General features: G+C 40.2%; 2 protein-coding genes and 2 non-coding genes across 6 annotated transcripts; 1 reads left to right on the plus strand and 3 right to left on the minus strand.

Annotated features, from left to right (window-relative positions):
• Positions 1–2058: 2058 nt before the first annotated feature.
• On the minus strand, positions 2059–5362 carry rpl37 (ribosomal protein L37). The gene is made up of 4 exons (XM_069673315.1): positions 5287–5362; positions 4409–4544; positions 3856–3940; positions 2059–2343 (listed from the first exon to the last, which is right to left on the minus strand). Exons 1-4 carry the CDS (start codon positions 5287–5289, stop codon positions 2274–2276), a joined length of 294 nt encoding a protein of 97 aa, XP_069529416.1. The 5' UTR covers positions 5290–5362; the 3' UTR covers positions 2059–2273.
• Positions 3049–3127, minus strand: LOC138602481 (small nucleolar RNA SNORD72). The gene has a single exon (XR_011309204.1). It is a non-coding gene; the product is annotated as a small nucleolar RNA SNORD72 (small nucleolar RNA).
• Positions 4617–4696, minus strand: LOC138602482 (small nucleolar RNA SNORD72). The gene has a single exon (XR_011309205.1). It is a non-coding gene; the product is annotated as a small nucleolar RNA SNORD72 (small nucleolar RNA).
• Positions 5363–8386: 3024 nt separating the features above from the next.
• st8sia5 (ST8 alpha-N-acetyl-neuraminide alpha-2,8-sialyltransferase 5) lies at positions 8387–25328 on the plus strand. Of its 3 annotated transcripts, none has more exons than XM_069673056.1 (9): positions 8387–9030; positions 14964–15071; positions 15362–15457; positions 18298–18390; positions 20596–20754; positions 21101–21245; positions 21339–21451; positions 22903–22995; positions 23118–25328. In XM_069673056.1, the coding sequence occupies exons 1-9, from the start codon at positions 8885–8887 to the stop codon at positions 23578–23580; spliced, it is 1416 nt and encodes a 471-aa protein (XP_069529157.1). In that variant the 5' UTR covers positions 8387–8884; the 3' UTR covers positions 23581–25328. The 3 variants fall into 3 exon arrangements, with proteins under 3 accessions (XP_069529157.1, XP_069529158.1, XP_069529159.1); XM_069673057.1 differs by having other exon boundaries at positions 20668–20754; XM_069673058.1 differs by lacking the exon at positions 15362–15457 and having other exon boundaries at positions 20668–20754.
• The last annotated feature ends 1978 nt before the right edge of the window (positions 25329–27306 follow it).

Below are 27306 nucleotides of genomic sequence, written 5' to 3' on the forward strand. Positions count from 1 at the left end.
AAGTTTACGATGTAATAAAGCACCTAGTCTCGTGACAGGAGAGTAATAGGCTAAACTTGTAAACGTGTTCTGGCAACAAAAAACCCCACAAATGCTTCTTGGCTTCTGTAGCAAAGCTATTTTTCTTCTATAAACACAGGCCATGGAAGGTTTTTGCTTTGAAATACTGCTAGTCTTCTTCTGCAACATGTAGATATTAGTACATTGTATATTTTACTGTAAAAATTAACTTTCTACATGAAGTTCTCGGCACATGGCAAACAGGCAAATATTTTTTCATAGTTTTGCCTTGTTTTGTAACGGATCAATATTCAAATATATTAATGAATATCTATCAAAATCAAGGAAACCTTAATAGCATCCACCTTTATCCAAACAACAGACGGATGAGCTGCAGTCAAGTTGGCAGAGAACGTGTGAAAGTCAACAAACCACACACCTCTTTCACGGTGGTGGAGAGAGTTCTGGCAGCGCAGAGGAGAAACCCTGCGGCAGCACCAAGAAGCATGTGGAGAAATACTGCTGCTGTAAAATCCTCGCATGCTTATCTGTGATTGAAACCACACACTCTCCCTCCGCACATCATGTTGGACCTGCCAGATCCGCCAGCAGATAGGAGGATTACACTTGTTGACTTTTGAACAGACAGGTACCATGAATCATAGGCGCTTCTACGAAAACCCTTGAAATTACTTTACCATGCTTTTATGTTGAAATCTAATCCATCTAGTTTCTGATGTTTTATGACGCATTACTGTTTCTCATGAATCAGAGGTCCCTCACCCAATTCAACCTAATTCCTCTGGCAGAATAAAGCTTAACTTCCCATAAACAAAATGTGGTTAATCCTGAAAATTCCCGCAATTACACCACCTTTCACTGGCTATTTCCTCTGACTTTTCCCAGCTGCAACCATTAAATTCAACCTTTTGACTCATTTGTAAACAGACCCCTCTCCAGTCATCACCTGTAACATTTCACTATTGTTTAGCCTCTGCTAAATATTTACTTCTTTTTTTTTCTATAGAGGATGTTTGGCAACTGCAGCCCTAACATCAAAGCTGCAGATTTCAATTCATCATAGGAGCGCTGCTGAAAGTTCAGGGAGGCTTGGAAACAACGGAGGCCCTGAAGAGTAACGGTATGTTAACAGCGTGTTGGAGGGTCCAAATCAAGCGTTTGGCCCTGGAGACGAGTTCCCCCCCCTCATTTTGCAGCAATAGTAGCAGAGCATCGCCCCCTGCTGTTCTGTCAATGTACTGAGAGAATCCGGCTTTAAATATGAGTGTGAAAAAAACGGGAAAATGTATTTCATGGGGTGCTCTTTTTTCAAAGGATTTCCCAGCACAGAAGACGCAGTATAATTATAGTCAACATACACTGCATTTGCTAGTAATTTTATTTTTATCAGGTTTATGGAAGATTGTTTTAAATGTGAAATCAGGATAGATGCTTGGCCAAATTGTGCGTGACTGATCTTGTAAAACATTACCTTCATGTCATTCTGCGACATTAAACAAGGCTTTATATCAATTCTAAATATATATATATATATATATATATATATATATACACACACACACACACACAGTATTTATCTGAGATATACTGTTTGCAATTAGGTCAAAATATTTCTTGATCCAGTATCAGACAACCGTTTTAATTTCACACCTGAAGGCTCCTTGTTTAAAAGATGTAATTTACAGCTTTCTCAGCACATTCACCATGTGTTTTACGGTCTTGTCACCTCAAAGTGTACTTTAAAAGACGGTTCTTATGGAAGACGTACAGGACTTAAAGTTCAACTTTTCCCCATCCACAGTGGGAACTCTTGTATAGTATGCGTTTAGAGAAGTGGTAGGACTCCTAAGAGAGGGGAAGGCAAGAATATTTCCCCCAAAATATCCAACAGTTCATCATATTGGGTAGAAAGCAACTAAATTTTCTCCCCCCCAAATCTTGTTTCAATAATGTAGCACATTTATTGTTAGTGCAGCAGGTGCAGTGGAAATGTAGTTCTGATTTTTAACAACCCCTCCATAAACATTAATACAGTAGTTCATTTCTGAAAACACCATTTATTTCAGGTTTGTAGTTTAGACAAAACATCCGAGGCTCGATTTAACTGGATATTAGCACAAATTGACCAAGTGCGAATAAAGATTTAACATCCTGTGAATATTTCATCTGCTGCCAACATTACTGCCAAATATAAAGAGCCAAGACGGTGAGTCCTCTTTAACATCACATTTATTTAACCAAAAATGTGTCTTTTAGGATGAGCTGGAGGCGGCCACTGCAGCGCGTCTGGGTTTGGGGGTGGTGCCTTCCCGGAAACCATTCCTGAAGTAAACAAAAACAGATTGAGTGATGCAGAAACACTGAATCATAAGATACATGCAAGTAGGAAATACCTGTTTGGTTATTCTACAAAAGTTTCATACACGAGATCTAAACTTTAAGCCACAAAGTTTCCCTTCTACTGCAACTAGTTACAGACTAGACCAGTTAGGCAACTGGCTAAAAATACAGAGTTTGGGAGCCCATGATGCATTTTTCAGTTATTCTTTTGATAAATTTAGACAGAAGAGTAAACATTAAGACATTTGATGAAGGGCTTTAGGGATACTTGTGTTGGTAAAGCAAAACAAAAAATGGCCTCACAGGAAAAAAAGTCAATGGAAGAAAAATAGGAGTCATGCAAAAGAGCCAAAAGTTGATGAACTCCGTGTTACTGATTTAAACTTTTTCGAAGCAGACATCGCGGCTCGTTATTTGTAACAAGAAACAATGATGGCAAAGTTCCACTTAAGTACCTGATACCAGTGTCCTGGAACTAGCACGGCCGAATGAAATGCCAACGGAGATGTAATAATACTAATATTTAAACATCTACATTAAACATCTACAAACATGTTGATAAGCAATGAATTTAAATATACTTAAAAACACCTGGCAGCACTCTACAGTACTCAGACAGTGTCTTGGCTCGCGGAGACACCAGGTCATGCACTTTACTGTCACTGATCCTGTCTTGTCTCGCCATGCTGCTTACCTCAGAGTAAACACTGATATCACACCGAAGTCATTTGTTCAGACATTTATTTTTCAACATCACTGGTAAGCAGCACCGACAAGTCTTACTAACAGGACCAAAGACAGGACGCCAACAACGATTTAGTACTCCCTTACAAAAAGTTTGTTTTAGAGCATAAAAAACCGAACCGTTAATAACGTTCACCACAGTCCCTGCTCGTGTTTGGGTAAAAGATATGAACTCTTAAACTCGATGTTAACAAAGACCCTTTGTTAAATTACAACGCAAAAAGAGCGAGCTACAAACCAAAATGCGTCTCGTTGGGATGACTCGCATTACAGAAAGCCCACTTAACCACAGATATGTAGCTTAGAGTTTAATGTTTATCCTCTCAGTAAAACATTTTAGTGAAGAGTATATTCAGAATTTCACAGCAGCTCTGATGACAGTTATTTTGTGCTTTCTGTAAACATTTGTTCAACACTGTTTATACCAGTGTTTGAGTATACTCCGATTTCTTATGATGCAATGTCAACAATAGCAACACAGATCATAAAGTAATATAGCAACGCATTTCTATGGAGATTTATCTTTTAACACTTTCACATCAAATCCATGAAATTTGTATTACCATGTGGAAGTGCTAATATGCTAATACTAGCTTCCACTGGGCGTTACTGATAACACAATAACAACCCATTTTACCTTCAAGAAATAAAAAGCCCAACAACGCTGAACTGAGGCACAGACAGAAAACACAAGTAGCATCCATGCAGAGATAACGTTATTTGAAATGTATATATAACAGAAGCTCTTACCTGAATCTGCGGTAGACGACCTTCAGGTGTCTCAGACGGCCAGTGCCAGTGGTGTTCCTCCTCTTGGCCTTAGCGCTCCAGTTGTCTATGAATATAAACCAACATTAACATCGAAGCAGTATGGCCATTAAGGCGATTTGCAACATTGCTACACAAATGTCAAACTTTTCCTGGTCTAAGATGGTATTGTTTATAGTGAAGTGATACAACTAAACATGTGTGCTCTATGCCAGGGCTGGAAAATAAGGCAACGCTTATAAGATTTTTGTTCTATATGAAAATTATAAATGATATATAATTTGACGAGGCTGTCATTGTGCATATCCATATAATGACAAGAGCCTGCCAAATCCAGAGGGTTCATTTGTTAAACTTAATAAGTTTGTTTACATGTGCTCAAGTTGAATATCACACATTTTAAGGCAGGTATCTTTTTTACAATGTAATCAAAACATGCTCCAACACAAACTTTATTTCTCCTGTGTGTTAAGCTGCCATTCTAGAGTCAATGGCAAACACATGAAATGTTCTGAATAACAGTATTTAAACTTACACTTTCTCTTGCGCTTCTCAGGGTAGCCACACTTGCCGCAGGAGGACTTCTGCAGATGGTAGGCCTTGGACCCACAGCGACGGCACAGAGTGTGCGTCTTGTTCCGGCGCTTACCGAAAGATGATGTTCCCTTCGTCTGAGAGGTAAAAGATCAGGGAGAGATCAGAAACAACTCCAGAAGACTTTAACAGGGTGTACAACTCTAGAAGTCTTGTCTCAGCACAGAAGATTGAATCACAGGAATTCATATGTTCAGACATTTGTGTTAAAAGACATCATTGACAAGACTCAGGTAGCAGCAATAAACACACATGATAGATGAGCTGGATGCAATCCTACTGAGCGCTGCTAATGTATTAACAAAACTGAAAGGTAAATAAAACGCCATTAAAAGACTAGATCAATTGGGAGTTTACATATCTGCATTTGACACACACATGCTGACAGTTTGTATTCTTTGAGCAGGCACATTCAGCTACATGAACTGGCTAGCCAGTTATGCTAACCACTATAGCAAAGCTAGATATCACATTCACTACCCAATACCTTTATGAAGATCTTAACAACACTACTTCCACAGTGAAAAGCCTCTGTTTATAACCGCATGTGTTCTAGATATTCGAAGGTAATTTGGTCTTCTCTGGGTCAAATCAGGCCCATTCAGTACACTGAACCTCAATGCTAGCAGTAGCAAATAAACGCCGAATGGATGCAATCGAATTAACGATAACTCAATTAAAATGAAGCTTCATCTAAAAAATATTTCACCCAAACGGTAACAGTGTTTATCCGACAACGAAAAACCGAAACTTTGTGTCAGATAAACAGCAGATTAGACAGATGTTATAAGATTTCTGTTCCCCAGCATTGCATCTCACCATTTTCGTCCGGTGGCTAAGGGAAAAGAGGCCGGAAGCGGGGCGTGTGCTGCATGAAATTACATCCGTGCTGCTTCCTGTGTTACACCGAAATGCGTCCCCATGCAGCAGTTTTGCTTGTGGATCGATTTGAGACGCCAATAGGTAGAGGAGACGTTAATTTGATTTAAATGCCTATACCTGTATTTTAATGATGGTCTTCCATAGTAATATCTGTCTTATTTAAAGTCTGTTGTATTGTATTATGTTTTATTTTATTTTAGAAAATAGAAGTGTATTTTTTGAGGCAGAAAAAAAACACTGCTACACTCAACCTCAATGAATAGCATTAAGAAACAAAACAAAACAAATATATATATATATTTCTTTTTTTCAGGGGCTTGCTGCTTACTTGTCATGGAGAAATCTCAGTTGTCATCATGTTACCTGTATGGTCCCATTTTAAACAGGAGATGCTGTATGTGATGTCTCCTTTGTGAATCCTACTTGCTGGGACTTTAAAACTACTATACAAATTCACAGTACTGAGTGGGAGGAACAGGGGTAAGTAGGGCCCAAAAGCTCTTCTTTTTATCATCCCGTGCTTGGTGGGTAAATCCAGGCATGGATATGTTCCAAGCCCATGATTACAAGCTCAGGGTAGTGACATTAAGCATAAGACCGAAGATACAAGCCAGAAATTAGCTTCCTCCGCAGGGTGCCTGGGCTTTCTCTTATTAGGACCTCCTGCTGCTTCTTTGTCTCGAGGGGAGTGCTTGAACTCTCTTGCACACTTCATTGTGGAGATATTCTGTGCCCATCCAACTGGGACGAGCCCTTAAGGCAGACCAAGACCATGCTGGTGGGAATACATTTCCAATCTGGCGTTGCAGTGCCTCAGGTCCTGGCTCCAAAGAAGGTTGTCTGGGTGGGCTTCTTTGCTCAGCCTTCTGAGTTTACAGCCTAGATAAAACTACATATTTTATCAACTCAAATTTAACTTTTGTTGTTTCTGTCTGACTGTTTTTATAAGCTCTTTTTTTATCTTTGCAGGGGGAAAGGTTGCATTCACTTTTGTTGTACATGTACAATGAAAATAAAGAATATTCTATCTATTATAAATGGTTCACTGATGCTAACACTGCTTCCTTGTTTGTGTCTCTTGCACAATCTGCGACAGATTTGCACACATGCTAACAGATGACCAGAGGAGGATATGAATATATTCCCACATTTCAAGTATGTAAGAGTCTGACACCATTATGACCAAACACTTATTCATCCGATATTTCTTCTTCCACATCCACCTACGACTCTGCTGCTTGTGAAGGTGTTAATGCCCACTGCTCGAGCAACCCAGTCTGCACCAGATGGACTTTGATGACTGGATCAAACAGCTGTCAAAGTGGACATAAATCAATAGCACCGTTGCATTTATCAGCATTATAAGCTCTGTTCTCTGTCAGGAGTTTGGCAGTGAGGAGGTGCTGCTGTCCTGGCATCAGGAATTAGCTTGGCACAGTGTTGTTGTTGAGGTTTGAAGTTAACTTCAGATATAGACAGAAAGAAGTTGTGTATTATTAAAAGCGGCGGGAGGGGGTTGGGGGGTGTAGCAGTTTTTACCTTTATCTACCTGGTTTATATTTATCTATATAAATAACATAATAACCCTAATTTTAATTTAATTTAATATAAGTGACCCAAGTGATGATGACCTTTGACCTTTGCAGCTTGTTGTGCAATTCTATTGGTGGGTTTTTAGCGTTGCAACAGTAATTAGATCGATCAAATTTGATTTATATAGCGCCAAATCACAACTAATCTCAGGACACTTTATAAAAACAGCAGGTCTAGACCGTACCACATTATTTAGAGAGAGACCCAACATGAATCACTGTGAGCCGCACTTATAGCACCATTTGGAAAATGTTACTAGAACAGTTTTTAGTCTAGGAGTTACTACAACAGTCAAACTGCATGGTCAAATAAGTGTGTGCTATAAGCTAAATATGGACCGCATTAATTTTGTTATTGATAAGAAACAAGGGAAACTGAATGAAGTTAGCGGCACCACACAGACTGCTAACTCTATCATTGAGGATGCTAACATGGTGGATGATATTGTTATTCCAAACATGAGGATGATTGGGACGATGAGGAGGACGGTGAAGAAGAGGACCGTCTGAACAGGCTGCATTCAAAGCGTAAGTTAGCGTTGTACGCTGAGAGTTAGCTACTTCATGTGTTGTGTGTGCCGGGCTAACGTTAGCTACAGCTGGCAGGCAGCTGCTAGCTAGCAGGAGTTGTGTGTAGCTGTTTTTAATAGTGACGTAAGATGAATCTGCTTTATTTTATTGTTTTTGCTCCGGGCCAAATTATAGATTAAATCCACCGATGCCTTTAATGGTGGTGGCTTTGATTTGTATTTCAATTGTTTGTAGTTGTTGTGTAGCTACTTTTAGTATGCATTAATAGGTTAATTCATCTATGCGACATTGACTGTGCTTACATTGTACATTTAGTAACGCATTTCAATTTCAACTCAATACACAGGATAGGTTCATCTGTGTTTCCTGTAGGCCTAGTAATATTCATTAGTTGTCTTTGATGTGTCAAAAATCGTTAGCCCCTGCTATTAACAATCTAGCCCCTGTAGCTAATCCAATGACAATTCCCCACTGTGTATTATGCAATGCAGCAGGCCTAAATCTTTTGTGTATCACTGTGACATGTATTGCTATTAATAAATACCATGAACAATAGAGGTAAATAATAAGACATGAAAACAGCTACATCACCCTGCAAAATGTTTTGGTGCAGCATCAGCTCTGAGGAAACCTCAGTGCAGTAATTTCACATGATGTGATCTAGTTTTGTGCCACTCTCGTGGATTTTTTTCTCCTCTATAAGAAGGTCAGGTAACTTGGGTTGTTTTTTTAATGTATAGGCCTATTTTAAGTGCGCGTGTGCATCCTCGTATAGGAGCGTATGACCTTGGGGTTTTGGCTGAGTAAGAAGCATCTGAATGAAACGCGGCGCGCGCCCGCCTGCCTGCCTGCCTTGCTGAGAAAAGGCGCACCCTCCTCCTTCTCCTCCCGCATTTCAGTCACGCAGCTTTGCTCAGATTTGAGATGAAGCATGGTGGATGTGTTTTTCTTTTTCTCTGTCGCAGCTCGTGCAGCCTGGTAGCTTAATTAAAAAAAAATCGAATCGCGTTTGACATCGATTAGCCTTTGCATGATCTGATTTACGGAACAATTCGGTAATATTTCCGGATAAACCCCCCTCTGAGCGCGTTATTGGGGATAAATCTGCATTGCGATTGCACCTCGTCGACACGAGCGCTCGGTTGTTGGTAGAAATCAAAGGGGACGTTTCATATTTTTGCAGAAATATTAAGAGATAAGGTAACATTTTAGCAGAGCTGGACACATGGTTTGTAATTGAGGTCACAATTATGCCATGCGTATCATCCAACATGCTGCGGTATGAGAGCGGTGAAATAGCCTAGAGAGGTGATGGACAATGTGCTGTCCAGCGGGTACAACAAACCAGCGGCGCTCCTGGTCCTGAATGCAGCGGAGAGAGACACCTAACCGGGTGTCACCGTCAGCCCTGGATGCTGCGAAGAAGAATGGGATACGCCGACCCATCGTCGGGTAAAGACATACTCGGCAACAGATCGCTTTGTTTTATATTTATTTGCGCATTTGGACTCGTGACACTATTGCAGCAGATTCTCTATGGAAAAAACTACATTAAGAGGTAAGTGTTGTTTTTTTTCTGTGCGGTCCTAATTGACTGAAGGAGATCAGAGCGCAGGCCTGTGACAGATTTACACACTGTAAGGATAACATTAAAAAGCATGCTTTTATAATCGTTATATGTGCAGATTGTAATGCCTGAATGCTGGGAAATTCTAAGTGATGAATTGTTCATTATAGTGCAGGTTAACTGATTGATGTTGGGGGGTGCATGAGGGGGAAAACAAGCTTTAATGGCTGAAAGAACAAAAGCAATTAACCATCCATGTTTTTTCCAGTGGCATAGAAACAGTTTCCATTGGATTTATTTTTTTGCTATTTTCTTAGAAAATGAAGCATCACATTCATACCATACACAGTGCTCCAGCTGTGTATGGGGATGGTTTTTCCCTTTCTTTTTCCTATTTTTAATTTTCAGCCTTCTTGACTGGTCCTAGCCTACATCTTACAGAGGCATCACATTAGCAGAATGCAGCTGAAAGCAATCCGAGCTCACGATGATGATGATGATAACAGATATGAACTTGCTAAAGATGATGTGTATTTCTTTCTGGTCCCTGTTAAATAAATCATATCAGCGGGCTGCACTCAGTGCACTCAGCCTCTGCAGAGCCGTGTTTTATAATACCTCTGCAACAAGATTGATTCCCCCTCATATGGAAGTGTTGGAAATCCTCTCATCTTTACCCATTTAAAGACCCATTTATCCAAACTGCAGGCACCTTTGCTTTAACAGTCTGAGAGGAATTTCAGCGTGAGACGAGCAGATGCTGAGAAGCCGGGATGTTTGATCTTTAGGTGGTTTAAAGAATCTCTCAAATCTTTCTCCAAAAACCAAAGGAACAATCTGAAAACTTTACCCCCACCTCCAGATATTTTTACACACAGCACATGTATGCTCACTTCAAAGGAAAAACATACATGTGCTGCAATCTGCCCACAGCTAACCCCTCCCCCTGCCACCCCAGCTGGGCTGGTCTGACTGATAACTCAACATGGATTCATGGCATCCTGACCTCTGCGGCGGAGATGCATGAATTCAGACACAGACACACACGCACCTTTCTCGCCTGTGCCCTCACTTTGCTCTCAGCCTGGGAGGCAGAGATGGGGGAACAAGCCACAAACCAGTGGGCTCAGCGGCAGCCATTTTGCTACAGTCTGTCTGCACACACCTCAGTGCGAGTGGGGGAGAAAGAGGGAGAGGAAGAGGAGTGAGAGACTGAGTGTTTGCGTGCGTGTGTGTGTTTGAGGCAGAAAGGGAGAGAAGACGTCATCTTATGATGTCTCTCCAAGCATAAAAACAAGCAGAAGTCGTTGTCCACATGGGTTCGACCACACCCAGACTCGTCCCAGCACGAAACCCAAGCATGAGAACACGCTGGCAGGGTTATTATAAGGCCCTCATGTCTCTGCAAATTACCTGAGGCGTCAAGGCTAGAACGGCATCAGAGGAGACATTTGGGTGCTTAGAAAGCGTTGGGAAAAACAGCTTCAATGTTGCATCAATCTTTCACTAGCTTATATTCATCCGACGTGTATCCTAGACGAGAAAAAGGGCAAAGTGCTCGCCTCTAAATGCACAATGAGGGCCATCAAAGTCAGCCATGAACATTGTTGTACTTGATCAATCTGGCCGTTGAGTTTCTGTGGCGACACATTACACTGTCACATGAATCAGCCCCCAGAAATTGTGCAGGATGTAAAAGTTAAAATGGCAGGAAAGCTGATTAAATGAGCGACACACTTCTGAAAGGGAAGACTTATTAACTTTCAACTCTATTTGACTCGATGAGGGCGATTTCTAAAAATACTCCGGGCTGGAAAGAGGAGCACCAAAAGCTCCCAGCGGGAGTATGTTGGCTAATAACCGAACAAAAATTAGTTGGAGCAACTGTGTGGTTGGCTGACAAACAGTCCAAAAGCAAAGAGGGATTCAACTCGACCCAACTGTATTTATATAACACTCTTTTATACTGCAGCCAAAAGTACTTCACATAGGAATGAATGGACGGGACAAAAATAATAAAAATATCTAAAAGTTTGCAAGAGATTAAAGATTAAAACAGTAAAAGCAAGTAAGCAAGTAAAATACGACAAAAATCAACACCTGGGATAAAAAATAATGTTAAATCCAGATTAAAAAGAACGGTCTTTAAAGTGATAATATTAAAGAGTTCAGTTTTGTTCTCTTTGGCGATAAACGGTCATTACGGGAGCGCACTTCCCAGATATCCAGACAGTGTCGCATGTGTGACGTCCACGGTTGGCTCCGGTTGTAACTCTTGATTTTCCTCGCTGACGGTCGCTTTCCTTTTTAGACTGTTTGCCTTCATCTGAGCGTTGAGTTTGTTTCTTTTTCTTTGGATTTTTACTTATTTTTGAAGTTGTATCTGTAGTCATCCATCTTTTCTTTGTTTGTTCAGCCATAGTAGATTACTGTTTACTCGCAACACTTGCAGAGACCGGAAAAGCAGCCGCTTAGCTCCGCCTACCCTCTCTGGCAGACCAACCACTGCTGGTTGGAAAACGCGTCACTAACTGGGCGCTGTTTTTCTGTGAAAGTCGCCACAGACACCCAGTCTGTAATACTGCGAATGCAAAGGCTTTCATCAGCGGGCCATAGGCTCAATCACCATTGTACCACCAGATAAAAAGCAAAACATTTTCAACGTTTTTAGAGGCTGAAAAAAAAGACATAAATGCCTTGTCAGTTATCTAAAGTGTATTTCCACTCCTCTAATATTCAGTTAACTTAAAATTAAGACACACATCAAATGCGTATGTGACTTATAAAAGCCCCCCTCGATGCATTCTATCCGTCCCTATTTCCGTGGATAAATTGAGCCTTGCACAAAGAACTGCTGCTGCATCATTTATAAGAAACAGCACTCAGAGTTTTAAAAGGAGCGACTCCAAGTTGAAAGTTAACGCAGAGAGAAAGACGCAGAGAGGAGTCCACATTTGTTTTCGTAAACAACAGCGCTACAGTTCTTGTTTTGTAAAGACACAAGTACCCACCTCATGTTAAAGAGGCTTTAGTGGTTACAGGAAATATCCCTGGACGTACTAAATGGACATCTGAGACGATGCGCCCGGCCTTCCCTTCCAACTAAACTCATATAATCAAATAGAATAAAAGTCCTTCCTGCTTCAGAGACCCATTAACGACGCTCAAGGGCAGAACGAGAGCACATTAGAGCTGCAGCGTAACTTTGTGCTTGTGTTTGTCTGAACTAATGCTCCGATTACTGTCTGATAATTCAGTTTATGGAGACGAATGGCTCCTCGGATTGAAGACGCCGGAGTCAGAAGTAGTCGCATGAGATCGATTTTGGTTTTATTGGTCGCCGCGGCATTGGAAAATATCGCTACTGTAAAATCTCTCTGTGACATTGATCGACCACAGCGTCTTAAATGGAAATCAAGCTTTTATGGGCCTATTGTTGCCGTCCTGATTAACATTATGCAGGTTTGATTAACTCTTATATAAAAAACAGCAGCTGTCCTCTTACATCTCTGATTTAAGAGGCTGTTCTGTTCTTGCAGAGTGTTATGGAGATGTTGAAGTAGCACTCAGAGCAGCCAAATGTGCCTGCAGATCAGTATTGACACGAGTCCCCTGATGATGAATGCTCGAGCACATAATGCACCCAGAAAGGCTCTTTGGGCTCAGTTTGCCGGCTGAATTTAGCTCAACACCCACGGAGCACTCAGAGAAATGAGTCACCCACGAACACTTGCATAATAATCAGTAAGATGAAAGCCTGTCCAACGTTTGGTATTCAAATGAAAGGAGTGCAAAAAGCCTTTAAAAGTCTTAAAGGATTAGACTGGTGTTATTCTATATATTTATATTGGTCAGGAAATCCAATGAAAAGACCCAAAACAACGATTATTGAATTCAGATGTATCCAACGCCTGATACGGTGAATTCCTCTCTTCTGTTGACATCCATTGTTGTCCTAAAGATTTGCAAAAATACAGAAGACCCACGTTGTCTATCATTAAGGTGATGTCGTCTATTTAGACTCAAGCCCTATGTACACAGTCCATGTGCTTTCGGTACTAGCCATTGCACGAAATCTGTGGCTGAAAATAGTCCCAATAAAGACACAATTTATTCCTGTTTTGAGAAAAATTTAAAATTGAAGACAACTGCTGTTAGATATAAGTTTTACGTAAAGATCAGTGGCCTTAGAATTAAGAGACAAAGTTCGTCATTAGCCCCTTTTACGCTGCCAGTTCAAGGCCGGATTATTACGTCCCTGTTTCGTTTCGTCGTCTACGTAAAACGCAAAGAGGGGTAATGGTGGGGCGAAGTCGTTCTGCCTCTGAGCCGGCATCGGAGGTAGTAACAGAGACGAAACGGTGTCAGTGTAAACGGTGGGAGATAAAAATAGATCGTTGATGATAAAAACTCTGATGATACGTATTGTTTTGTTTTCGTTAACGAGACGAGACGGGACAAAAATGTTTGCTGGGCTGTTGGACATTAAAATATATTTTCCTTGACTGTGCGTCTAATCCGTCTGTTAAAATACAAGCAAATATCAGTGTAACTGGGTAAACCAGTTGGAGATAACGGGTATCACGAAGGTGGTTATAAACGGTTTTAACTCAGGCTTTCTGCTTCAGGCTCTGTGCTCGCTCACAGAAAAAGGGCTGTTTTACGTTTGTACGTTTGACGTTTCTTCTGACAAAAAGGAGCGATCATCAACTGGCTGCAGTCACACTGTTTGAATGAGAAGCCATGATCAAAAGTAATCTTTAGCTGCTGTGTCCTCATCGTTCTTTTCTGTATGGATCATCTGCTGAAATAACAAACAAACACACCTTTGGACTGCTGTACGCCGGTGTTGCTTGGTCCAATATAAAATGGCAAAGGCGGCGTAAAGGCGGTGTTTCGTCACAGCTTTTTCCAATGTAAAAAGAGCTAGTGTTAGCTTTTCATAAGATTTGTTGACAACAACTTAGAATATAGGAAAAGAAGACGAGCCCACGCCGCCGCTCAGTGCCACAAAAAGTTAAACAATCACACTTTATGTGGCATTGAGTGAGTGTGCCGGCTTGTCTTCTGTTTTCCCTGCGCCGACGTGATGTGCGTATAACCACCCTCCTTCAAATACGTGGGACATTCCAAGCAAAATGCATTCATTCACAATTGGATGTATTTGAGGCGTTGATATTAAGTAAATTTTTTCCACGTTCTACAACCAAAAAAATATTGAGTATCACTGTAAAAAGACTCTTTTAAATTAGAGGGTTTGTTTAAGATCATCCTCGTGAGGTAAGACGTATGAACCACCTGCACCCAAACGCCTCCTCTGATGAATTCACTATGATGTTTTTGGTGACCCCAGACATCCTGAAACAGACACGTTATTTTCTTCTACTGCACAAAGCTCCAAAATACAGAAGCTCTTAACGTGGCCAGTAAACTAATAATTATGTGTTAACAGTACCATCTGGCTGAGAATAAGGTCTTAGTTGGCCTTTTTATACTCTCAACATTTGGCAAATCAGTTGGCATCTCTTCCTCAGAATTAACTTGACATTTGCAGCAACATTGGCATCGACTGTTCCTCCCATTAAATCGCTGAGACTTTAATATATCAAACTACAAGTCTCACACTCCTGCAGGCCAATATTGCAACGCGAGTGTTTGAATCACACCCAGGATAGTGGCATCGGCCCAGAAAGAGCATAAACGACCCATTCAAACCATGATGTCATCAACAGGAAACCCATTCCTACCATGTGTGGTGCCATCCTTGACTGTTTTTCTTGAGCCAAAAAGCTGGTCCGCCTTACTGTGTGTGCATGTGTGTGAATGTGCGACTGGTGAGTACATGCCGTCTGCTTGTATGTGTGTTTGACATTTGCACAATAAGGACAATAAATCCCAAATAAACTGACTCATTTTCTTACTAGTGCGCAACAGTTTAGCCGACTCAAAGGGGACGAGACAGGAAATTGGACCGGCCCCGTTAATTTCTCGGATGACGGAGCTGTGAAGCCGGCCAGAAATGGAAGGAAAAGGTACCTTTGCTGCATAACACCTCTGAGACAAGAGAGTGTGAGAGAGAGAAACAAAGAAAGATAGAATGAAAGGCAAAATAAATTTCATCTTAGTGACGACCCAGCCCTGCATGCGTGGACTGGGCCGCTGATTGTACCCACCAGTTTCCTCTGAGAACACAAGCTGCAACACTTATGTACTCTACTTGTTATGCAAGGATTTTTTAAAGGAAGATAGCAGGGTTGCTAATGTCACAGGACTGACTCCATCGCACATTTAAATCTAACTTAACCTGTCTGCATGTTGACAGATGTTTCCGTCAGAATTTTCAGCCAGATTCACAGATCTCCGTAATAGTCACACCCTGCGTAGCCGATATTAAGAAGAAAAAAAAACGCTCTACAAGGTAGGCCAGTTTGAAGGCATTTTCTAAAAGTACTTTTCACAGAAACCCAGGAATGCCTCTTTGTTTTTCATTAGTTTTTAAAGGTATAAACTCTCATGTTTTTTCAGTGGTGGTTGCACTTCAGATTTTGCTCTTGCATGTTGTCTGATCCCGTTCACCTCGACCCCCACCAGACCCCTGACATCCCCCTCCTCCCCCCTCCAGAAGCTGGTATAGACACCACGGCCTCCTGCTGATGTACCGGCTTCTCCTCGTACCTCTGTGTCCCATCCAGCACCCATTTTCCAAATGCCTTGTCCTCCTCAACCTGTGTCTCATGTGTTCTGCACAGCTCTGTGTGTATGCCATGTACATAGTGTGGACACTTCTCTCTGCTCCCCCCTATCTCCCCTTCTCACATCTGCATTGTCTCTCTCTGCGACCTGGATTTACCCCCTTTCTACTTTACTTTAAGACAAGAACGTGCCACAATCCCCCCCTAAAGCTACAAATCCTCATTAGTCTCTCTTTCTGGATTGGTTTTTGTACTTTAACACGCCCTAAACGAGATGAAATTCATCTCTTTGACTGATTTACTTGTCTTGGTTTTCAAACTGAACAGAGAACACTTGCAAAGGTTTCATCATCTTAGCTAAAACCAGCATGAATATCCCTGTTTGAAGCAACAGATTTACTATAATAAACCTCAGAAATACACTGCATCATCAGGTGGATGTAGACAACCAGTTTCATCGTTCCTTATTTGTACGATTTCATCCCAGCATCTTGTTACTTTTATGCATCCCTCCATCGTATTGCTCGTTGTGTTCCTTTTTTATCCTTATCATTTAGTTTTAACTCGCCTCATTTACCTCCACAGCCACAGGTAATAATGTATGTCGCAATATTTATCATACATCATAGAAAACACCTGATGACACCTGTCAAATGCACATTACAGTGACTGCATTAGATCCCCCTACCTTCCTAAAAGCATTAGATTTAACATAGATTTAGACATAGATGTACCTCAGAAGGCTCTTATTCTGAAAGTATTATTACCGTATATACAGCTGATTTTAATAAAAGTCAAACGGAAGCGTAAGAATCGGCTTTATTTATTCATATAAAGTATTTCAATGCAGCACAGAGTTGACCCTGTAAGCTGTCAGCCGTCTGCCCAAACCCAAAAGCAGAGTTATAGATCGGAGCTAAAGAGAGAACCCCTCTGGGCGCGGGACTATTGATTGTAAGACAAAATCATTTGAAATTGTTCAATAACGTTATGTACTTTTCTCACATTTCAGAGCCTCGTGCTCAGAGTTAAACAACATTAAACTAACTAGTGTTTGTAGAATTTTAAAGGCTTTTCAAGCTATAGATCTTTAGTCATTGCTTATATGGAATTTAAAAAACAGAAATACATCATATTCAATTTACAAAATCTCCTCGCTTCTGATAATGAAATGATAAAATGGTAATTGGACTCTGAATTTGAGGAAGGTCTAAGAAATGTTTTGTTCTGCAGCATCCGTTAAAATAAAAATAATGAGCACCACAACTAAGCGAGACCACCCATATGTAACCTTTGCTGAACAGCGGCCCCTGTGGCCACAAGTGGTATTACAATTACAAAATAATGCAAATTATTCTCTTGAGTAAGCTGCTTTAAAGACATCACGTTTATTTACTCTAATTTTAGTCTAACAGGGGCACAATTAGAAGAGATATAAAGTCAGAGAACACTGTCATAGCCGGACAACATCTATCTAAAGCTAGCTAACATTGGCTAACAAAAGGTGATCATAACAGACCTAATCCTCTAGAAAGCAGACAGAAACTCCAAACTTCTGTATTTCTCCAAAATATATATCAAAACCTTAACATATAAACCTCCATCCTAAACCGCCCCCGCCCCATCCCAAAACATAAACATAAACCCACATACACATTTAATCCAGGTTGCACGCTTATTGCATGCAGATATAATGTTGTGCTGCAAGAAACGAGGCATCATGAGTGCATAGAAAAATGGCAACTTACGGACACCTTGACATGAATTCAACAACAAACACGAAACCTTAAAAACGTGCTCTGCAGAATTTGTTAAACCCACTAAAACACAGTCACACGACCATAATGAAGGCATTATTTTTGTGTGCTTTTGGTTAATGTTGCCATTTCAGAAATGTATCGTGAGCATATTAAATTAGATTGTTAAAATAATAAATCCTAAATGTTATATTGTTATTGCCTCCATGTTATGGTTACCTGTTTGCATGAACATCTGTGTATGTGTTTGTGCGCACGATGGATCAAACTATCAAGATACTGAGTCAGATGTATTTCTTTAATGCAGTTAATTATGTAAATATATTGTACTGCTGCACACAGAAGCACAGGTACTCATACGCTACAACCATTTTAAGCAACGCACTGGAACAGCATTGCCCCTTAAAGAAACAGCACACATTTCAGTCCCAGTATAACAGTGAATAGTCATCATAACCTGTTAAATAAATAAAATATTAATTCCTCTGTTAGTGTATCACATTGGTTTAGACTAAGATGTAACAGAATCTGGTGCAAGTGTCCACTAAACCGTGTGTTACTAACCTCTTTGTGACGCCTTTAACCAGCCCATCACTTCCGTCATCTGTCATCCCACAATGCTTTACTGATACTTTAGTATGTCATGAAGTCACACCATAGACATTTAAGAGTAAATATAAGATAATATTCTTCACACACTGTTGTAAATACTGCATTTTTTTTTTATCTCTAGTGTGTCTTGTGAATGCTGTTGATTCTCTTGTGCGTGCGGCGGTGTAGGCCGAGGATGACTGTGTCTGTCTCTCCAGGTATCTTGAAAACTATGATGGCTCCTTTGAATACAACTCCACAGCATGCAGGGAGCTCAGACAGGAGATCATGGACGTCAAAGTCTTGACAATGTGAGTGTTTGTAGTGACCTAGCTAATCCTTGTTGCGGAAAACCTTATTATGAATAACACATTTTCCCCCGAAGGTGAATCTCAAGCGGCTGTCAGGTAGGTGTAAATACAGCCTACTTTGGTTCCCAAATAAAGTTTAACCACAAATACGCCGACACTTTATTACATTTTAGCTTGTTAGATCATAATGAGTGTGAAGGATTGTCCTCAAACGTCCGAAAGCGACAAGAAGAAGGATTATAGCAAGGCTCACAATCTACAGTCATGCTAGCACCTCTGTAAGGCTGTATGTAGGCATGGCATTGCCTTGAGCTTCATGCTAACGTTAGCTTGCTCACAATGAGAGTCCTAACATGCTGACGGTTAGCAGGTGTCGTGTTTACCATGTTCTCAACTTTGGTTTAACGTGTTAGCATTTTTAAATGATGCTAATTAGCACAAAGCACGAAGTCTGAGTCCATGAAAAGTCACCAAAGTTGGACCATGAATGAAAGTTGTTGAGACATTTCACCTTAAACCACTACCCAGTGAGCATTTTCCGTTTAAAAGTCGACTATGACTAAGATTCATCGCACATATTAACGACAATTTTCAAGTCTCATAGCGGCTAAAATGATTATATCAGTGAGCACGGCATCACAGGCTCCAACCAATTTTTTTTTGCAAAATGGGTTGATCTGGATTCAATCTCACGACAAGCCAAGCACTTAACCCCGTCAGCTACTCAGTGCTCTTGTGAAACATGTTTCCATCAGGTATTCATCTGTCTTCTGCCGTCATAGTCAGAGCTGCGCAGCCTAAGTACCTGGAAATGCGCAGTCTGCTTTTTTCTTCTTCTGCTTCTTCTTGCTTCCTTTATGATGTCTTTGAATCTTCTTGTTAATTTCACACACAAAGCGCCGTATTAATTAATTAAATAACGTCTTTGTGTAGATGGGATTTCACCCACTGCTGGAAAATGATTTGGGAGAAATGCCGCTAAAATCATCACTTCCATCTCCCTTTAAACACTAAAATGAACAAATTACGAAATCATAAAACAAAAATGTGTTTCTGACTCGTTGATGTCGTAACCGTATTTTGGCCGGTTGAAACAAGGTTGAAATTAGGTGTTAGATGTTCATACCTGATTTCACCCTGTCTTCAACCAAATTTTAACGTTGAAATCCCGGTTGGTGCTCACTCGGCAATGTGAATGTTTAGACCAAATTTCATAGCAATCCACGAAATGGAATTTAATGACCAACTGAGCTTAAATGTAATGTGCCAGGCTACTAGCTAAATACAATCCACAAAAAGTGTACTGTCAATATATAATCTGCAGTAGATGCATATAACAGTGTTGCATATATGCAAATGACAGCTGACATTCTGCTCTACATTATATTAACATTTGTATCATAATCTATTTTACACAGAGGAGTTACGTGACATGCCTAAACACAAAGAGCTTCTGAGCTAAATTGAGATTTATTTCAGTGGATGATGCGAGCATGAATTTATTTTGTGGCCTTTGAGCGCACAAGTTGTTTCACTTAGTTTTTATATTAATCATTAAGTGATTATGTGGTGGAGACTTACAACAAGCCAAAAACTTGCAACGGAAGTAAATTGAAGGCGAGAACAAGGCTCCAGTCAAAAACGACATCCATTTTATCGCCTGTACAGTACTCTCTTCTTTCATCGCAGTTTAACTGCAGCGCACTATAAATAAAGAATTTCCACATGATGCAGTAGATCAATCTCCAGATTCATGGGACTCCTCAATGAGCCAGTTGTGCCAATGGCAAATTTCGGAGCACATTTTTTGTTGTATGAATGTGAACATTGTCCAGTGACCTTTTGTGCATGTCCCTCAGGCCGCCAAAGTATCATCCAGCGCTTTCTGCGCGCTCGATGAAGAGCCGAGAGCCTCTGTGTCTGAGGCAGAGAGCAGCTGCTGTCACTCTGCCTGACAGTCAATGTAATGGTGCCACCCTGACTCCCAGAGCAAATCACATCTTCCAATCATCTCAGAGGAGATGTCAGTTCAAGGACGGCTATTTACGGCCCTGCTCGATGAGGCCTCTGTCTTTGCATTACACAGTCTAGATCCAGCGGCACCAGTAGAGCCGTCACAGAGTAGTAATCACTGCAATATTCTGACCCCCTGTTTGTCTTTTTGAGTCGTTTTTACGCTGTTTCTTCAATTTACTACCCTTGTAGAAACTTTAATCGGAAAATACATGGCCATGGGTATCCTCCCTTATTCCACAAGTCTCTCTGCCTGTCTGCCAGGGTGAAAACCTCAGAGCTGTTTGAGAGGTGGCGAAACTTGCAGGTGTGTAGGTGGGAGCAGAACAAGGAGGAGACCAGCAACTTCAAGTAAGCAAAACATGGTCTCGTTAGACGAAATGTACACCTGAATATGACTTTGATCTCATACATGACCGTGAAAGAAATATATGTAATATTATTATACCACTTTCCTCCTCCTCATCTTACAATACTTGCCTGAAAGTTGTATTTTTCCAAAGTCTCCTTCAGGAAATGAGACATTATTTCTTTCTGGAGATTCAGAGACTCCAGAGATTTATTCTCTATATCTGTGAATGAGGGGTGTAAAGCCAATGTCAACACTAAGGGTTAAGCTAGTTTTGGTCTTGATTCTGATGTGAAGTCTTTTGCAAATATACTAACTTTATCTTCTCCTCGGTGTCCCCCCCTAAAGGATGTCTCTGTCTCGTTGCTGTAATGCTCCTTCCTTTCTGTTCACCACCAAGAGGAACACTCCTGCAGGGACCAAGCTGAGGTACGAGGTGGACACCAGTGGTATCCTACCTATCACAACTGAGGTCTTCAAGATGTTTCCTGATGTGAGTTCTTCGAGTATTTATGAGTGTTTTCTAAGCCAACCATATTGGTCTAATGCTACTGGTATATTAACGATATGTGCTTATTTTATCCAGGATATGCCATATTCCAAATCGCAGTACAAGAAATGTGCTGTGATTGGAAATGGCGGCATCATCAAGAACAGCAAATGTGGAAAGGAAATCGACTCAGCTGATTTTGTTTTTAGGTACGCTGGGTTTAATCCATCAGTGTTTGTTGTGTGAGGGCTGCACAATCATGGCTGTATATTTATTTTGGGAGTTCTAAATTTGTTCTATCGCACTTGGAAGAAAGAGGCTCACATTAAATATTTATATGCAAACACAATACAAAAATGCATCCCTACACTGGCCTAGAAAATCAGCCATCGCCCAGTATTGCACTGAATAGGTTGCTTCTAAACCTTAGCAACACATTCTTCTCTGAGCAGAAAAATCATATGAAATATCTGCTTTTATTTTTTAAAATGTAACCTGTAACATTAAAAACATCATAACTAAATCATAACACAAAAATTAGTTGTGATGTTCCTTGATCTTGGCACCTTGTTATAGAATTGTAGCCTTGACGGTTAGCTAGGCAGATTGAGGAAGAGCAGAGCCAAGATTTATTCCATTGCCGTTGTAACAGCTAACCCCAGGTGAGATGTCGCCGTTAAAACAAAAACAAGGTGGCTAAAACACTGGTTGTCTAAACCTGTACTTCGTTAGCTAACTGTACTGTAACCGTCAAATAACATGACCTGTGTCTCCTTCCGTCGTCTCAGCCCGTAATGTAGCAACTTGTACACATAAACCCACTGTTTTCCCCTCCTTTGAACTACTTCTCAGCCAATTACTCACAATGGAGGACATTACCCTCAGTAAAACGACTGCAAAACAACCCAGATACACAAGAACATAAATCCAGTAGTAAGCTAGTTAGCTAGGCATGCTAGTGTCTGTTAGCGTGCTTAAAATCGTGAATATTACCCTCAATAAAACGACTGCAAAACAACCCAGATAAACGAGAACGTAAATCCAGTAGTAAGCTAGTTAGCTAGGCAAGCTAATGTCTGTTAGCATGGTTAAAATGGTGGATATTACCCTCAATAAAACGACTGCAAAACAACACAAGTAAACAAGAACCTATATTCAGTAGTAAGCTAGTTAGCTAGGCATGCTAATGTCTGTTAGCATGGTTAAAATGGTGGATGTTACCCTCAATAAAACGACTGCAAAACAACACAAGTAAACAATAACCCATACCTAGCAGTATGCTTGTTAGCTAGACATGCTAATGCCTGTTAGGGCAGACAAACTGACTGTCTTTATCAATTCCTGGTTTTTGGAATGCTAAATAAAAATGACAAAATAGATTAACGTGGAGAAAAGCTTGACAGGCCTGCCTTCCTTGTTGGGGTTGCTAAGCCATGATTTTACAATTGCTGCTGAGGGGAGGGTTTAAGCAAACAGCTATTTAAGTTTGGTTTATTGTAAAAGCTTATTTCCTATTCACAGTTATTTTATTATATAAATATATATGTTTATATATAATTGTGCAGCCCTAAATAATATCTCCAGCGTTTGAAGTTTGAACTATGTCAAGTCAAATCGTATACATTTGAACTGCTTTAAAAATGGATTTCTTTTTTCGCAGGTGCAACATACCACCCATTAATGAGAAGTACACGGCTGATGTTGGCACCAAAACAGATCTGGTGACAATAAACCCGAGCATTATTACAGAGAGGTATTGTAAATATGAGTAAAAAAAATGAGTAAAAATCCCATCCAGCTATCTCTCTCTCTCAATCCGTCTCTAGTCTTCTTCTCTTTTTGCTTTCGTCATCTCTCGCTTTACTTCCTGTGCAGGTTTCAGAAACTGGAGAAGTGGCGACGGCCGTTTTACGAAGTCCTCCAGAATTACGAGAACTCCTCAGTGGTGCTTCCAGCCTTCTACAACACCCGCAACACCGATGTGTCGTTCAGAGTCAAGTACATGCTGGACGACTTCGACTCCCAGAGAGGCGTGTTCTTCTTCCACCCGCAGTACCTGCTCAACGTGCAGCGTTTCTGGGCGGTGCAGGGCGTCCGGGCCAAACGGCTCAGCAGCGGCCTGATGCTTGTGACCGCCGCTTTAGAAATGTGCGAGGAAGTCCATCTCTACGGCTTCTGGGCGTTTCCCATGAACCCCTCTGGTATCTTCATCACCCACCATTACTACGATAATGTCAAACCACGGCCGGGCTTCCATGCGATGCCCCACGAAATTTTCAACTTCATTCACATGCATACTCGTGGGATCATTCACGTCCACACCGGGCAATGCACGTGATCTCCCAATTTTAACTTTTATTTTTTACATTTAAAAATTAAGTTTTCAGCCAACCATACAGTTCTTTATTTTTTCCCTATTGAAAAAGAGAGTTGTCCTTCAGAGCGTACACTTCCTTGTTCTCACTAAGTCAGTCGCACATTGAAGGATGCTGGCTTTAATGGCCAACATAACTTCCCTTTTTGATGTGAACCTTAAGTTGTAAATTTAGCCAATCAAACCACTTTGGTTATCACCGACTCTCTCACCACGGGATGCTTGTTTTTAATGTGAAAAGTGGTCTTCATAGTGATGTCGTTTCTGTGAAGTTTTCTAGTGGCTCTGCTGTACAGAGGTGTTGTTTTCTACTCAACGTTGCACAGATATTTACGCTGAAACGGGCCGCACTGGGTGTGTTTGCGCCCCCTCATTAACCCTTCTCTCTTTATCTCGGACACTCTGTGGGTGTGGCAGCTTTTAATGTTTGTGTAAAACAAAACCTTGATATTAAGCTAATATTTGGAAAAAAAAGACAAAAAAAAGATGAAATTGTAACATCTAATTGTCTACTTTTGTAATCTATTTCCTATTCACCAGTGTCACTGGGTGAATATTTTAAGACACTATTGAAATGGCCTGTTTTCAGAGGCCCGTTTCCCCCCATTTAAAAATCTCCTCTGATATTTCTGGTGAGAAATTGTGTGCGAGAAGAAACGAGATTTTGGATAAAAGCCAGAAAAAAAATGTGACAAATACACTCTGCAAAACTTTCAAGACAGTCCAATTTGTAAAGCAACACATAGCACTGTTTAGCGACCCAGCCTCTCGCTGTCATTCATGTCTTAAACCATGCTGCCTTATGAGATACAACCCCCCTCTACATGATATGCAATGCACCCATGTGTTTTGCTTATCTACATACATATATACATTAATATAACACTAAATCTTAGTTTGTCTCTTGAATCAAAAGAACTTTAAAGACTCTCTAAGGTATAGAAATACATGTGCGGTTCTCAGCTTGTACTCTACTGGAATTAGTGAAGTCTTACTCACTGTAAAGTTCATTCATAATCATGTAATGCTCTGCATGACTTTACTCTATACTTGGCTTTATGTGTGCCTGCTTCAATGATCACTGAACTATGTTTACACTTAAGCCTCTACTGAAGTTCACAGTGCGTTTGGAGATACATGCACGGACTGTTTCACAGGAAAATGAACAGTTTTGTTGAATTGAATTGTATAATAGTAGAAGCATGAATCATTATGAAAGAATGAAGATGGTTGCTGCCCTTTTCTGAAGTGCTACGACACTTTCAATACTTCTCTATTATTTCACCTTCCCATTTGTAGCCTACTGTTAAATTCAGTTTGCATTAAGCACCAGAAAGCTGCGCTAGTTTTTACTGTTCATTTTGCACACTGCAGTTTTTTTTGTCCTTCCTCTTTTCATGCTCGACTGCTCATTATTCCCTCAGTGTTTGAATAACTCATAATATTTAAACGTGCTCTTTCTTCCATCGTTTACACAGACTCTTTGTGTCTTTATGCACAACAGATATGTGTTTAGAAAATACAAACACCAAAAATCTTTTGGCTCGACCACTAAATTGTTGTACAGACACGAGTGAATCCAGAGCGGAAACTGAAGGGAACTGGTCTGTGTACTGAATGGAGGTAATATATAACACAGTGCTTCTTTACTGACTCTGAATCATTCTTTGTACTGTATTGTGTTTGTAAATAAACTTGTTTGGATTTTCTCACTTGTATGTTCATGGATATTTTGTGGAAGGTCACAGACGACACATGAGACTAATTTAACTGTCTTATTTTAGACCAGTTAACCTCTGGTTTGTCCCCTCCAATTAGCTCATTAAGCAAAGCTACTGTCAACACCTCAATTATTAATCAGCAGCCGGTGTCGGTGTCCTCTCACTGACTGACTCAGCAAGGGATGGCTGTGAATATGGCAGATCATGCACAAGCTTTGCTGTAACTGTGGAGGACTTCAAATGGTGATCTATGGGCAAGCACAAAAAAGGTGAATGAATCCAGGAACTATCATTAGTGAAGCATTTGGATTTTATGAGTTTATGAGAGTATTATGGATTAAAAAGCAGACATAGCCATAACTGTTAGCTAACAGTTTGAATAGTTTGCCTTAACGTTAAAGGACACAATGCTGATATACATACAACACCAAGATGTTGTTGTTAATACTGTTAATAGAAATATAAATGTAAAATATATTGAAAGGGTTAGGTAAAAGTAGGCTTAATGGATAAACCTGTTAAACAGTTAGCAATAGTAATAGGTACAAGCTATTTGGTAGTTAGCCAACTGCTAATAGTAACGGATACATGATTGAAGCAGAGCTAGCTAAAACAAATGGTTAAAATAGAAGTATTAGGAAGTTTGGTTGTTACAGATTAGTAATGGACAAGTGATAAAAATATTCAAGTAAGGGTAAAAAAGGTTGACACACATAGCTAAGTAAGCTAACATTAATGGAAGAACAGTTGAAATAGTTAGGCTATCTGAAAGAAATGGATAAAGAGTGGAATAGCTAAAAGTAATTGATAAACAGGGGGAAACAGCTATCCTTAGCTAAACGATATAGATCAGAAGTAGTTAAGTTATGGATAAACGGTTAAAATAGATCGCTAAGTACGGAAAATAATTGATACAGATGGTTAGAAGTAAGCTAATGGACAATGATTGAAATATTTAACCTAAAGTAAGGAAAGCTTAGTAAGCTAACGTTAGTGAAGAATAGTTGAAGCAGTTAGCTTAAAGTGATGGATAAACAGTTACATAGCTAAAATTCATGGACAAATGTGAAAAGATCAGGTAAGTTGTGATAAACTGTAGAAACAGATAAGTTATAAGGACGTGTTTTATACAGACAGAAGTAGGCTAATGGTTGAAATAGTTAGCTAAAAATAATACTTAGAGCTAAATAAGCTAATGTCAGTTGATAAACAGTGAACTACAAATAAAAAAAATTAATAGCTATTATTACTGGCTAACTGTTCTAACATTAAAAAAATAATAATTAACAGTTTAAACAGATAGCTTCAAGTAATGGTTACATGGTTGAATAGCCACAAAAGGGTCTAGTTTAGCCTCTTGATATTATTTACGGTCATACTTTTTTTAAAAACAAGGGAAAAGTAAGAAACATCACTTTGTTGGCCTTGGTCGGTGTTTTGTAATATTGTATACCATCAAATCTAAATTCATTAATATGAGTAGTAAAAGTATACTGTAGCATCTTAGGGTATTAGTTCCTCATTGTGCCGGGTCATATGAGGTTTGACTCTGCTGTCATCTGTTGGTTTTGTAATCTGATGTTGAAAGATCAATATGACCATACCCTGCCCTTCCCCTTGATATCATCATCAGGTGTCAGGTGGCAGCAATAAGGCTAATGGGATTATTTGGCTTATAGTCAGGTGGAGATATGTACACCGGTGTGATAGATCTGCGACATATATTTGCGTAGAGGAATATTTGCTTTATATAAAAAGTTGTTACAACGGAGCGTAACTCGGCTAACTGTTTCCCCTTGTTTCTAGTCTTTATGCTAAGCTAAGCTAACCACCTGGTGTCTAAAGCTTCATTTTGCGGTACTTTAGGAGAGTAGTATCAATCCACTCGTCTAATTCTCAGCAACAGAGCAAAAAGGCATTTTTCCATTTTGTTGGACTGTGGAGACTGAAGTTAGCTAAAAGCCGCCAT

Source organism: Semicossyphus pulcher, unplaced genomic scaffold (genome assembly GCF_022749685.1).
Source record: "Semicossyphus pulcher isolate SPU_LCO1_2020_fin unplaced genomic scaffold, fSemPul1.0.p SCAF_22, whole genome shotgun sequence".
Taxonomy (NCBI): Eukaryota; Metazoa; Chordata; class Actinopteri; order Labriformes; family Labridae; genus Semicossyphus; species Semicossyphus pulcher.